Source organism: Lipotes vexillifer, unplaced genomic scaffold (genome assembly GCF_000442215.2).
Source record: "Lipotes vexillifer unplaced genomic scaffold, Lipotes_vexillifer_v1.1 scaffold1662, whole genome shotgun sequence".
Lineage (NCBI taxonomy): Eukaryota > Metazoa > Chordata > Mammalia > Artiodactyla > Lipotidae > Lipotes > Lipotes vexillifer.
Window position 1 is genome coordinate 462,225 of NW_006795342.1, and position 11,155 is coordinate 473,379.

The following is an 11,155-nucleotide window of genomic DNA, read 5'->3' on the forward strand; positions in this document are numbered from 1 at the left end:
GAGATTAGGAGGGCAGGGAGAGGCCCGATCACCAGGCGCAGACGGAACCTTCATCTGGTTGTAGGAACTCGGGCGGTCTAGAATAGCTCTCTGAGCCCGTTCCCTCTCCAGCTGCCTGGCTGATCGCGGCCCCTTCCTTCTGGGAGCCCCAGGCACGGATCCCGTAGGCTCTGCCGCAGAGAAGCAGAAGCCTTGGTCCTTGTAGGGCTTTGTACCTTGAGGGATTTTCTGGTAACGCCTCTGTACTTTGCTGCTTTCTCAAGGACCTTCCAGGAGGGTGGGTGGAGCCCCATCATCATCTTTCCGGGGGTTTTGTATGACTTTCTCTAGCGGCCAGCACCCAGCAACCTGGGGTATTGGGTAGCGGTGGAGACATTGAAATGTGACTTGAAATAATTATATGAAATTGTGGTTTCATGTTCCGTTCTTCGGCTGCCTCTCCTGGTCCAAAGTGGGAAGAAACAGGGCAGAGAAATATATGGGGGGGGGGTGCGGAGAGAAAGAGAAAGAGGGGTGGGGAAAGAGGGAGACAGAAAGGATGAAGACGAGATCAGGAAAAAGATGACAGAGTGAACAGGATGACAGAGAAAACAGAAAGTCACAGTAACGGGACAGCATCAGGGTCATTCCCCAAACTGCCAGCCAACAGAAATGTCCTATAAATGGCATATTGAAGGGGCCACTGGGAGACCTCGTGCCATTGTCTGAGCTTTTGGCAGTTCCTCCGTTGCCCAGCAAACAGTCAGAGCAAAGGAAGCATCTCTGTCTAAAGGCTGTCATTCCATACCTCATTTAATGCTGATGATGGAGATATAGATACTTATGACGGGGGCATGGGGCACCTAGTGCTTTCTTTCTTTTTTTTTTTTTTTTTTTAAAAAGGTAGTTGCCTTAACTGTTTCCTCTGATTATTAAAGTGTAGTGTAAACACTTCAACAATATAGGAAAGGATAAAGCACAGTTTCCTCAGCACCATCGATGGTTGAGATAACCTCACTAACATTCTACCATGTCACTTCCATTTCCCACATAGCATTCCACTCTATGTATGTACCATCATTTACCATTTTTTTTTTTTGACGTTTTGGAAACTGAAATCACTGTACTACATATATGACCTCAGAAAAGGCTCCAAGGTTAAAGTTCTTGAAAAGAGTAATTGGCATAGAGACTGCAGGCAGAGGCCACATCGTGAAGGCTCTCAGATGTCCTGGATTTGACTCGGAGAGCAAGGAAGAGTTGTTGAGGGGTTTGGGCAGGAGAGGAACGTGGTCAGATTTACATTTTAGAAAGACCCACTATTCCACCAGTTGTATAGGGAGTGGGTCTAAAACGTCTAAGCCATAGACCGTGAGACTAGTCACGAGGCAGTTGTCCAGGCAAGTGGTACTAGGGGCTGGCCCTCAGAGAAGAGGGAGAGCGATCAAGAGAGATTTAAGGGTTAGAATTGACAGGACTTGCTTTTGCTTCGCTCTGTGTCTTATAGTTCAGGCCATTCATTCCCGTGGGGTACAGTGCAGTTGACTTTGAGGGGATTGTACATCTGTCCAGCAAAGGTAACAATAAAACAAAATAAGGACATTGGCACCTGTCTCTATTCTCAGCCAGAAACAAAGAGGAAAATACTGGTCAAGTAGAACAGAGATAAATTCGTATTGCTTTTTGGAAAGAGATGATGTTTTCAGTCTCAACCCATACATGTCTTGTTCAATACACTGAGAGCAGAGATGGCCCTCAGTGGTTCTGGGTTTTCAGCTATAATCTTGGAAGAGGACAGACATTCATTCTTCCAGTATCTACAGAGACAGACTCTCTCTCCCAATATCTACGGAGTCCTAAAAAAGGTCTCTGATCTATAAGAACAGAGAAGTCTCTGTGCCTGCCCATGGACGATGATTCACTGTATCCACTGATACAGATTACTCTAATGGCTAGTGAGGACTCATGGGGCAGGACCCAGAAATGATAATGGAAAACACGAAAATGGAGTTAGGTTTTCATGCTAACGTCACAATCTGTCCCTTATCCTGAGGGGGCAAGAACCTGAATAGTTCCAATCATTCTAGCCATTGGGAACTTGCCCTTTGGTCCAGGCCCCTGGGCTTGGCCCTGAAGTCTCTGACTATCTCCAGTGGCCTCTTGCCATGCAGAGCCCACAGTCCTGTCCTGCAACCCCTTCCCTCTTTCCAAGGAGCCCTCTTCAGCTTGGTGAGGTTCAAATTTCAGAATATGGAGAAAGTCCACCAAGAGTTAATCTTGTGTCTCTTGCACAGAGCTTTGTAGACGATTGCCTGGTCATAGAGTTTCATTTGAAAAGCAAATTCCTAATACTGGGCATCTCTCATGATGCAGATGCCATAAAAAATAATCAGATTTCAGTGCTTAATAGGGACTCTTTCAGCAACAATGATTAAATGTTCTCTACACAACAGAGAGCTCCCTTAAGTACTATTAATATCACTGTGACAATCAGAGATTAATAATCACCATATAAGGTCATTTTTCCAAAGCACCATGAGGCTCGGAGACTCCAGTAGTTGTAATCTCTCAGGAGGGCCCCACATGGTTATTGGTGGGACACTGCTCTGCTCAGTCTCCAAGGATCCAGGGCTGTGTAAGTGAATCACCTTGGCACTTAATTATCCTCTGAGAAAATGAACAGCACAGGCTTCCCTGAGATCTCTCCCTTTGCCACTGGCTACCTGTCCCTCATCAGCCTCTCTCTCTCCAAGGTTAATGCACCTCAGAGGGCTTACAAGGCAGAGACAGGGAGGTTCTGCTTTATTTTGGCTTCCTCTTGAGAAACTAGTTGGGGACAGGATGTGGTGATAGCCTCTGTCCTCCCTGGGGCAGTACCCTCTGGCCCTCTTCATATCCTCAACACAGGGTGTGGGGAAGGCACAGCTTCACTTGCACAACAAGGAAGACTTCCTGGTGGATCCCAGGCTGTGACTGTTCTACACTGTAGTGGCCAAGAGGGCAGACTCTGGAGCCAAAGTGCCTGGGTTCAAGTCCCAACTCTGCTGCTTACTGCGTTGAACTTGGGTCAGTTTCTTAACCTTGGGACCGCCTCATAGAGTCATTATGAAGATTTGATGAGTTAATATACGTGAAGCACTTAAAATGGCGTTGCACACGGTAAGCCCTGTGAAAGAACTGTGTTAGCCATTCTCATCGCCGTGATCTTGAACTCTTAGAATTTAAACCATTGGTTTCCCTTGAGAAAGAGGTGGGAGTGGCCGGAGATCAATCCATCCAGGATGATGGGCTGAACCACGCTGTGGGCAGTGTTAGTCCCCTCTGGGGAGATTGAAAGAGAGAGAGTTCTTTTCTGCACGACACAGGTGGGAACACAAGAGTCAAATAGAAATCTGAAACGATGCCTTAAGACAGCGGGATGGGTTACCAAGGAATAGCTGGAGGTGAAGGAGACGTAGGTCACTTTGTATTGCCCGGGGGTAGAACCACTTTAAGGAAGAGGTAGGGACTGAACCAGGCTTTGGAGAAAGGGAAATACTTGGATAGATGGGGAGGGCTTTCGAGCTGAGTAATAACATAAACAAAGACTTGGTGAGTAAGTTTGGCTGTGATGGACGTTGCCAGGTTTGTGTAGAAAGAATCATGGTAGGAGGACCTGAAACTTCAGAGGGTGTTGAAGGTGGGAATTTGGACATAATATTTTACTCAACAGGAGCCTTTGGACAGGGCAGCGACCTGCTGACAACAGTGGTTGAGGAGCTGTACACCCAGTAGGAGTGAACGGGGTGAAGGCAGATGGGACGAGTACAGAGGGGAGACCAGCTCACTCAGTGCAGATTCTTAGAGGCCCTGCTGTGCACCAGGGACTCACTGGTCCCAGGGTCCCTGCCGACAAGGCCCCTACTGTAAGGGAGCTAAATATCTCGTGAGTGGCAATCAGTCTTTCTCAAGGAACACTAGTGGATGCTGAAATTTTTAGGTATAAGGTTGTTGGGGAATAGGATATTCATATGGTCTCAGAGTCCTACTCCCCAGATGGCATATTAATTACAAAGGGAAATGGGCACCTCTCAGTGGCGCCATCTGGCGTTTCCACCTTCACCAGGTGACTGGACCTGGTGCATTTGAGTTGGAATTTCCTGATGTGATGCCACCCCAGGCGGGTATTCTCAAAAGACATATTGAAACAGGATCTATTCAGGCGGGAACAGTCAGACAAATCCAGAATATGGGACATTCTGGTTGAAAGCTGGCCTGGGTGCACAGAAAATTAAATTGGCACTAAAAACAGATTTTTTTTAAAAAAATTTATTTATTTATTTTTGGCTGTGTTGGGTCTTCGTTTCTGTGCGAGGGCTTTCTCTAGTTGTGGCAAGTGGGGGCCACTCTTCATCGCGGTGCGTGGGCCTCTCTTGTTGCGGAGCACAGGCTCCAGACGCGCAGGCTCAGTAGTTGTGGCTCACGGGCCCAGTTGCTCCGTGGCATGTGGAATCTTCCCAGACCAGGGCTCGAACCCGTATCCCCTGCATCGGCAGGCAGATTCTCAACCACTGCGCCATCAGGAAAGCCCCTAAAAACAGATTTAAAAGGGTGTGTGTATTGGTTGGGGCTGTGTGTGTTACTTACACATTAAAGGAGAATAAAGCAGAGAATGGCAAACTGAGTAGCCATTACTACTTAGGCCAGTCAGCCCACTGCCTGTCTTCGTGAATAAAGTTTTCGTGGAACACTGCCACACCTATTCCTTTACAGGTTTCCCAGGTTGTACAGGTTGCTTTTGTGCTCCAGCAGCAGAATTGAGTAGTTGCAACAGAGACTTTATGACCCAGCAAAGCCTGAATATTTACTGTCTGTCCCTTTATTAGAAAAGTTTCCTGACCCCTAGATTAAAGCCACATAATAATCAAATGCAGCACATGAACCTTGATTGCTTCCTGAATCAGGGTGAAAACATGAAAGCATCAGTAAACCTAATTTCGGAGCAACTGGAGATATCTAGATTAATAGTGCCTATTACATGATGTTACTGAATCCGTGTCAGTTTCCTTAGGCAGGACAATTGTATTATGATTGTCTTGCACAGCGTCCTTCTTAGGTGTTCAGTGCTGAAGTATTCAGGGGGTTGTGTCATGATGTCTACAATGTGCTTGTAAATGGTTCAGCCAGAAAAAGGAAAAAAAAAGAAGAGAAGATGTATAGAGTTAAAGCCAATGTGGAAAAATGTTAACTGGTTAATCTAGGTGAAGGGCATCCAAGTGTTCATTATATTCTTCTTTCACTATTTCTGTAGATTTAAAGATTTTCAAAATAAAAATTAGGAAAAAAATTTAAACCATCAGAGGGCTTAATTTAGGGACCACTTTCAGTAGCTCAGAAGTCATCTTCCTATAGGCTCTGGCCTGAGTCAGGAAAGCCCCTAAAAACAGATTTAAAAGGGTGTGTGTATTGGTTGGGGCTGTGTGTGTTACTTACACATTAAAGGAGAATAAAGCAGAGAATGGCAAACTGAGTAGCCATTACTACTTAGGCCAGTCAGCCCACTGCCTGTCTTCGTGAATAAAGTTTTCGTGGAACACTGCCACACCTATTCCTTTACAGGTTTCCCAGGTTGTACAGGTTGCTTTTGTGCTCCAGCAGCAGAATTGAGTAGTTGCAACAGAGACTTTATGACCCAGCAAAGCCTGAATATTTACTGTCTGTCCCTTTATTAGAAAAGTTTCCTGACCCCTAGATTAAAGCCACATAATAATCAAATGCAGCACATGAACCTTGATTGCTTCCTGAATCAGGGTGAAAACATGAAAGCATCAGTAAACCTAATTTCGGAGCAACTGGAGATATCTAGATTAATAGTGCCTATTACATGATGTTACTGAATCCGTGTCAGTTTCCTTAGGCAGGACAATTGTATTATGATTGTCTTGCACAGCGTCCTTCTTAGGTGTTCAGTGCTGAAGTATTCAGGGGGTTGTGTCATGATGTCTACAATGTGCTTGTAAATGGTTCAGCCAGAAAAAGGAAAAAAAAAGAAGAGAAGATGTATAGAGTTAAAGCCAATGTGGAAAAATGTTAACTGGTTAATCTAGGTGAAGGGCATCCAAGTGTTCATTATATTCTTCTTTCACTATTTCTGTAGATTTAAAGATTTTCAAAATAAAAATTAGGAAAAAAATTTAAACCATCAGAGGGCTTAATTTAGGGACCACTTTCAGTAGCTCAGAAGTCATCTTCCTATAGGCTCTGGCCTGAGCTACTTATGCCACCTTTCAGATCCTTCCCTTATGGTGGCTCTGGGGGGTTGGGCGTGGGAGTGGGCACTAAGGAGGCTCTGTTCCTCTGGAAGGCAGCCCCAAGTGAGTCTCCTTCTGTAACTTGGGGATTTTGCTTGTGTCTTTTGCACAGTAATTCCATCAAGCTGGTGAATCTGCTCTCCATATTTATCAGCACATGGCTAACAGCAGCCGGGTTCATCCATTTGGTAAGTATCCTTGAAGACGCTTCAGTGCTGGCGTTTCTGGAGCAAGGCCCTCTCTGAGTCATTTTATTACCTGGGAGACAAACTTCAGCCCAGCTGTAGAATGCAAAAAAAAAAAAAAAAAAAAAAAAAAAAAAAAAAACGAGAAGCAACTACACAGTTGTCTAAATTTCCAATCCTTTTACCCCAAACTAGTTCCAGCTGGTGAGTCACGGTCACACCCTTCACCTGCGTTTTTCAGCGCACCTGTATTGCTATGGGGGCCCTTTCACTGCCTTTTTTTTTTTTTTTTTTTTTTTTTTTTTCCCCTCCTGTCTGCAATAACCCCAGCCAACCACAAGATGGCAGTGCTTCCTCAGCAATCAGCAGAAAAGGTTGGCGACCAGGTTGCAAGTCTGGCCCCCATCTCTTAGGAAACAACAAATTCAGATTCCTCAATTTCCCTCCACTTCCCCCTGGCAAAAAGCCCTCTTCGATTCTTTGGCCTGATTGCTTGTCAAGTTATTTCGTGTCTCAAAAATGTTAATTCTTTTAAATTAACGACTCCAAAGCCTTATATTATTGTCAAACTGTTCTCACCTTCCCAGGGCAGATTTCTGCCTGCTTTCTAGGGAGCGTAGCTATTGTGGGAAGTGTGTTTCAAACAAACACAAACCTTTAAAGCTGGAAGGAGCCTCATCTAACTTGGAAGCTTTGGGTAAAGGTGCCTTTCCCTTGCTGAGCCTCTGTCTGCATAAGGGGTGGAAGGAAGCATTGTTACCCCTCCCTCCCATTGGGATTTTTGTAATTCTCATCCAAAGGAAGTCTGCCGGTCAATCACTCTGTCACTGGATCTGATGGTTTCCCACCCTGGCTGAAATCACCCTTAGATAATCACTCTAATTCTGCCAAGTGCCAAAAATCACAGATATGGAGGGTTCATTGGCTGTTTTCACTAAGCCGTGGCCTCACCTTCCTATTGTGTGAAGTACCTTCTGCTTCACCAGGAAAGCCCCATGAAAAGGGCACATTGACGACAAGCATTGATGTGTGACAGAGGCCAGGGTTGGAGGCCCAGGGGTGAGGGGGCCTGGGGCTGCCCATCCACAGGGACCGCCCTGGCAGGTCACAGGCATTGGCCAGCCAGTGGGTTGTAGGGCTGGACCTCTCCCCTCTAAAGTGTCTCTCCGGCCTGCCTCACAGCTTTGCCGGCAGATCATAGGTGATGGGAGTAGAGCAAGTGTTTGTGAGCCTAAAGCAGAGATGGGCCAACTGCAACCCTGGGGCAGAAGCTCTCCACACCTGTTGCCTCTGCCCGATTTCCTGCTGCCCCTGCAGAGTTGAGTTGTCCCTACAGAGAGCAGGGAACCCTCTGGTCCACAAAGCCAAAAATATTGACCATCTGGCCCTTTACAGACTAAGCTTGCTGGCCCTAGGTCTACAGGGTGTGCAAATGGAGGTAGTTCTCATGAGCTCGCTTTTTGTGCTTCCAAGGGAGATGTCTGCAGTTTGCAGGGCAGAGCCATCACTGGTCTTCTGCAAAGCAAGGAAAGCCTAGTCAGACTGGCAAGGGGTGCTCTTTGGGGTTCGTTCATATGATCTGAAGGAGCAAGGTCCCTCGGGCAGCTACTTGGTCAAAACAATGAAAGGATGAGGTCCCCTGTGGGAGGGTCCAGAATTTCTTTGGGACTGAGCAGGAACTCCAGAGAAGGGCCTCTTTGGCCCTTTAGTGCATTGCCTCTAGCCTCACGTGGCTAGAGGCAATGCCCTAAAATTCAGCTGGCCTCAGATCTTTATAACAATGAGAAGAAAATGGACTCTGGATAAGTTCCTCAGTTCCTTCCCCTCTCTGCCCCAATCAGCTGGGCAGGCGTGTCAGTGTGGCTTTCACTCCACTTTCTCCACTACCTGCTCAGAGGTTGTGACCGTTACTTACAGAGCTCAGTTCAGTCCAGCAAACTCCCCGGGCCGAGGATGCTGTGCATCCAGAAGCAACCTAGATGCTGGAGCTTCTTTGTTTCTCGTTTATTACACCTGTAATGTTCTTCCTTTCTCTAGGTGGAGAATTCAGGGGACCCATGGGAAAATTTCCAAAACAACCAGGCTCTTACCTACTGGGAATGTGTCTATTTGCTCATGGTGACCATGTCCACTGTTGGTTACGGGGACGTTTATGCAAAAACCACGCTCGGGCGTCTCTTCATGGTCTTCTTCATCCTCGGGGGACTGGTAAAAACTCTTTCTTACAACGTTGACTTTTGTGGTCATTAATATTTTTCTATTATCCATTTTCTGAAAGCTGTGTATTTGAGACTGTGTTTCTGCGCTAGAGGCAAGCGACTGCCTTAGTGTTACAATCCGGTTAAAGTCAATCCAAACGCCATGGTGACTTTTCTGCATATTTCTTCGGTATATCGGATTTGTTACCCTGAGACCCAGGCATGGTGTCCTTGTGAGGGACAGCCATTTAGCCCAGAGCAAACCTAATTGTCTTAAGAAAGTGATGCTTACTTATCAAGTGCGAGTGTCTGTGCCTTTGTAATGTAATTCAGCATCTGATATTCTGCAAGGACACTGCTGTCACCTCATGGGGGTAGATACTGTTGATACTCTATAGACAGTTTGCGGTTTCAAGAGCTCCCTGCCCCCTTCCCCCTCCCTGAACTTCCAACAAACACTGTGGCTGGGGCCTTGCTCTAAAGAGGAGTGTCCCCACCCCGGAGGAAGGAGAGCCCACTGGTCTCCTCTGGATGGACATCACTACATGAGCAGAGTATGGTTTTGTAAACAGCCAACCAACTCCCTTACACGGTATTTTCCCTCCCCCTCTGTAAGTCAGAAAGTTGCACTCTTTGCTCTTCTGCTCTATGCAGATCATCACGGTGGTTTATGATGTATTGTGCTTTTCAAGAGGGGTTTCTGGCAACTCTTCGGTGGTGGCTGCATTTTGTCTTTCAAAGTAGCTCATTTGACGTTTAGATTTTTGCTGTGTGTGAGGTAAGTGATTAAAACCCTGAATTCACACACAGCTTTCACGTATGTACACCGCACATGCATTTATTTAATGCATCCACATCTCTGTTTTGTATGCATATGGCATATACATTTGAAAAATGTATATAAATGTACGTGTGGTGTGTACATTAGCACAGTGTCCTCACAGCACCCGTGAGGTCCCTGCAGATGAGACCCCTTTATCCAGCCACAAGCACAATGTTTGTTGGACAAAACATGGCAGATTTGTGTTTCTCCTTGCTATCCTTTCCTTAAATTTACGTTTTGTGCTTTTTAGTGATTTTTTTTTTTTTTTTTTAGTGGAAAAGTTTATATATTTTTAAATCTTCTTTTGGTGTTTATTGTCTTTAATCGTTCATAAAGGCATAGATTATCATGTGAACTATAATTAGAAAGAAAGGCCTTCTCTTGAAGTAATATGTGTGTGTGTGTGTGTGTGATTTTTCCAGCATGCATGCATTCCCTTATTTCTATTCAGGAAGGAGAATTAGATATCAATTTATTTATTCCTGTGTCTCCTTTACATTTTTCTTGACTGTGATTTTTTTTTTTTTTTTTTTTTTTTTTTTTTTTTTGGTTGGTCTTAGTTGTCTAGGTTGGCTCATGTTTGTTTTGTCCTGTGTATTTTCAGGAGCTTGCCCTTTTTGTGCTTTTATTTATTTATTTTTTTTTACAATCTAACATATTAATATGTACCTTTGCAGTTCTAGCCCTTTTGTGTTTTCAGATCTTAATACCCCCCACTTCTGAAAAGGTCACCCCCTTTCTTTGGCCTGTCTTTTTAGTCTCTCTTCTGTCTCCTATCTTTTCCTCAGGCCATGTTTGCCAGCTACGTCCCTGAAATCATAGAGTTAATAGGAAACCGCAAGAAATACGGGGGCTCCTATAGTGCGGTTAGTGGAAGAAAGTAAGTATGCCAAGAGGTTTTGTTGCTTCCACTGCGGTAGAATCCTCTCTGCATGCCATTTTTTTTTTTTTTTTTTTTTTTTTTTTTTTTTTTTTTTTTGTTTCATGCATGTAGGCAATGTTTGCCCGCTACGTGCCCGAAATTGCTGCTCTCATCCTGAATCGGAATAAATTCGGCGGGACTTTTAACAAACATGGAGGCAGAAAGTAAGTCAGTTGCATTAAAAAAGGTGTGGTTGAGTGACTTTCAGAGCCCCTGTGGCGGAGACACCTGAATCCTGCCCCTCCCCACCCCCCCACCAAAGGGCCACATTCTGTGTGGGGTGTGATGTCAGAATTACCCCACGAAGTTATCACACGTGGACCAACTCCTGAGGCTTGTTCCCATTCACAACTCTCTTCCTGCCCCCGCCCCCCCACCTTTCCAAGAGACACGACAGATGTATCCTGGCAGGGGTCCATGTGTAACTGGGGCCATATTTTCTGTTCTCTTCCCTAACACGTAAACCCAGCTCACTCATTCTTTATATTAATTAGGTGAGTGATTACATTCCGGTCCCTCAGATGAAACTGATGCCATCCTATGGGGTTTTTGTGCAGCCATAACATGGGCTCCTCCTCTCACAGGGAAGTCCTAAGGAGGGCAAGATCGAGGTCACCTTGGCACTGTGGCCACCGGGCAACCAGTTCTCTAGCTAGGAGGCACCCAGCTTGTCCTCAAAGGGACTGATTACTCAGTTGAAATTCCTTCTTGGCAGGAAATACTATATTTATGGTACGTCAGGGCACGGCACGCTCTTC

The 11,155-nt window shown here is 45.5% G+C and overlaps 1 protein-coding gene across 1 annotated transcript in view; it reads left to right on the forward strand.

Moving 5' to 3' along the window:
* LOC103072349 (calcium-activated potassium channel subunit alpha-1) overlaps nt 1-11,155 on the forward strand; it is a 545,963-nt gene that overhangs the window by 299,925 nt on the left and 234,883 nt on the right. Inside the window, exons 7-9 of the mRNA XM_007467587.1 lie at nt 6,382-6,457; nt 8,492-8,662; nt 10,264-10,355. Of these exons, the coding sequence (XP_007467649.1) occupies nt 6,382-6,457; nt 8,492-8,662; nt 10,264-10,355 (339 nt within the window). The remainder of the gene's footprint in view (nt 1-6,381; nt 6,458-8,491; nt 8,663-10,263; nt 10,356-11,155) is intronic.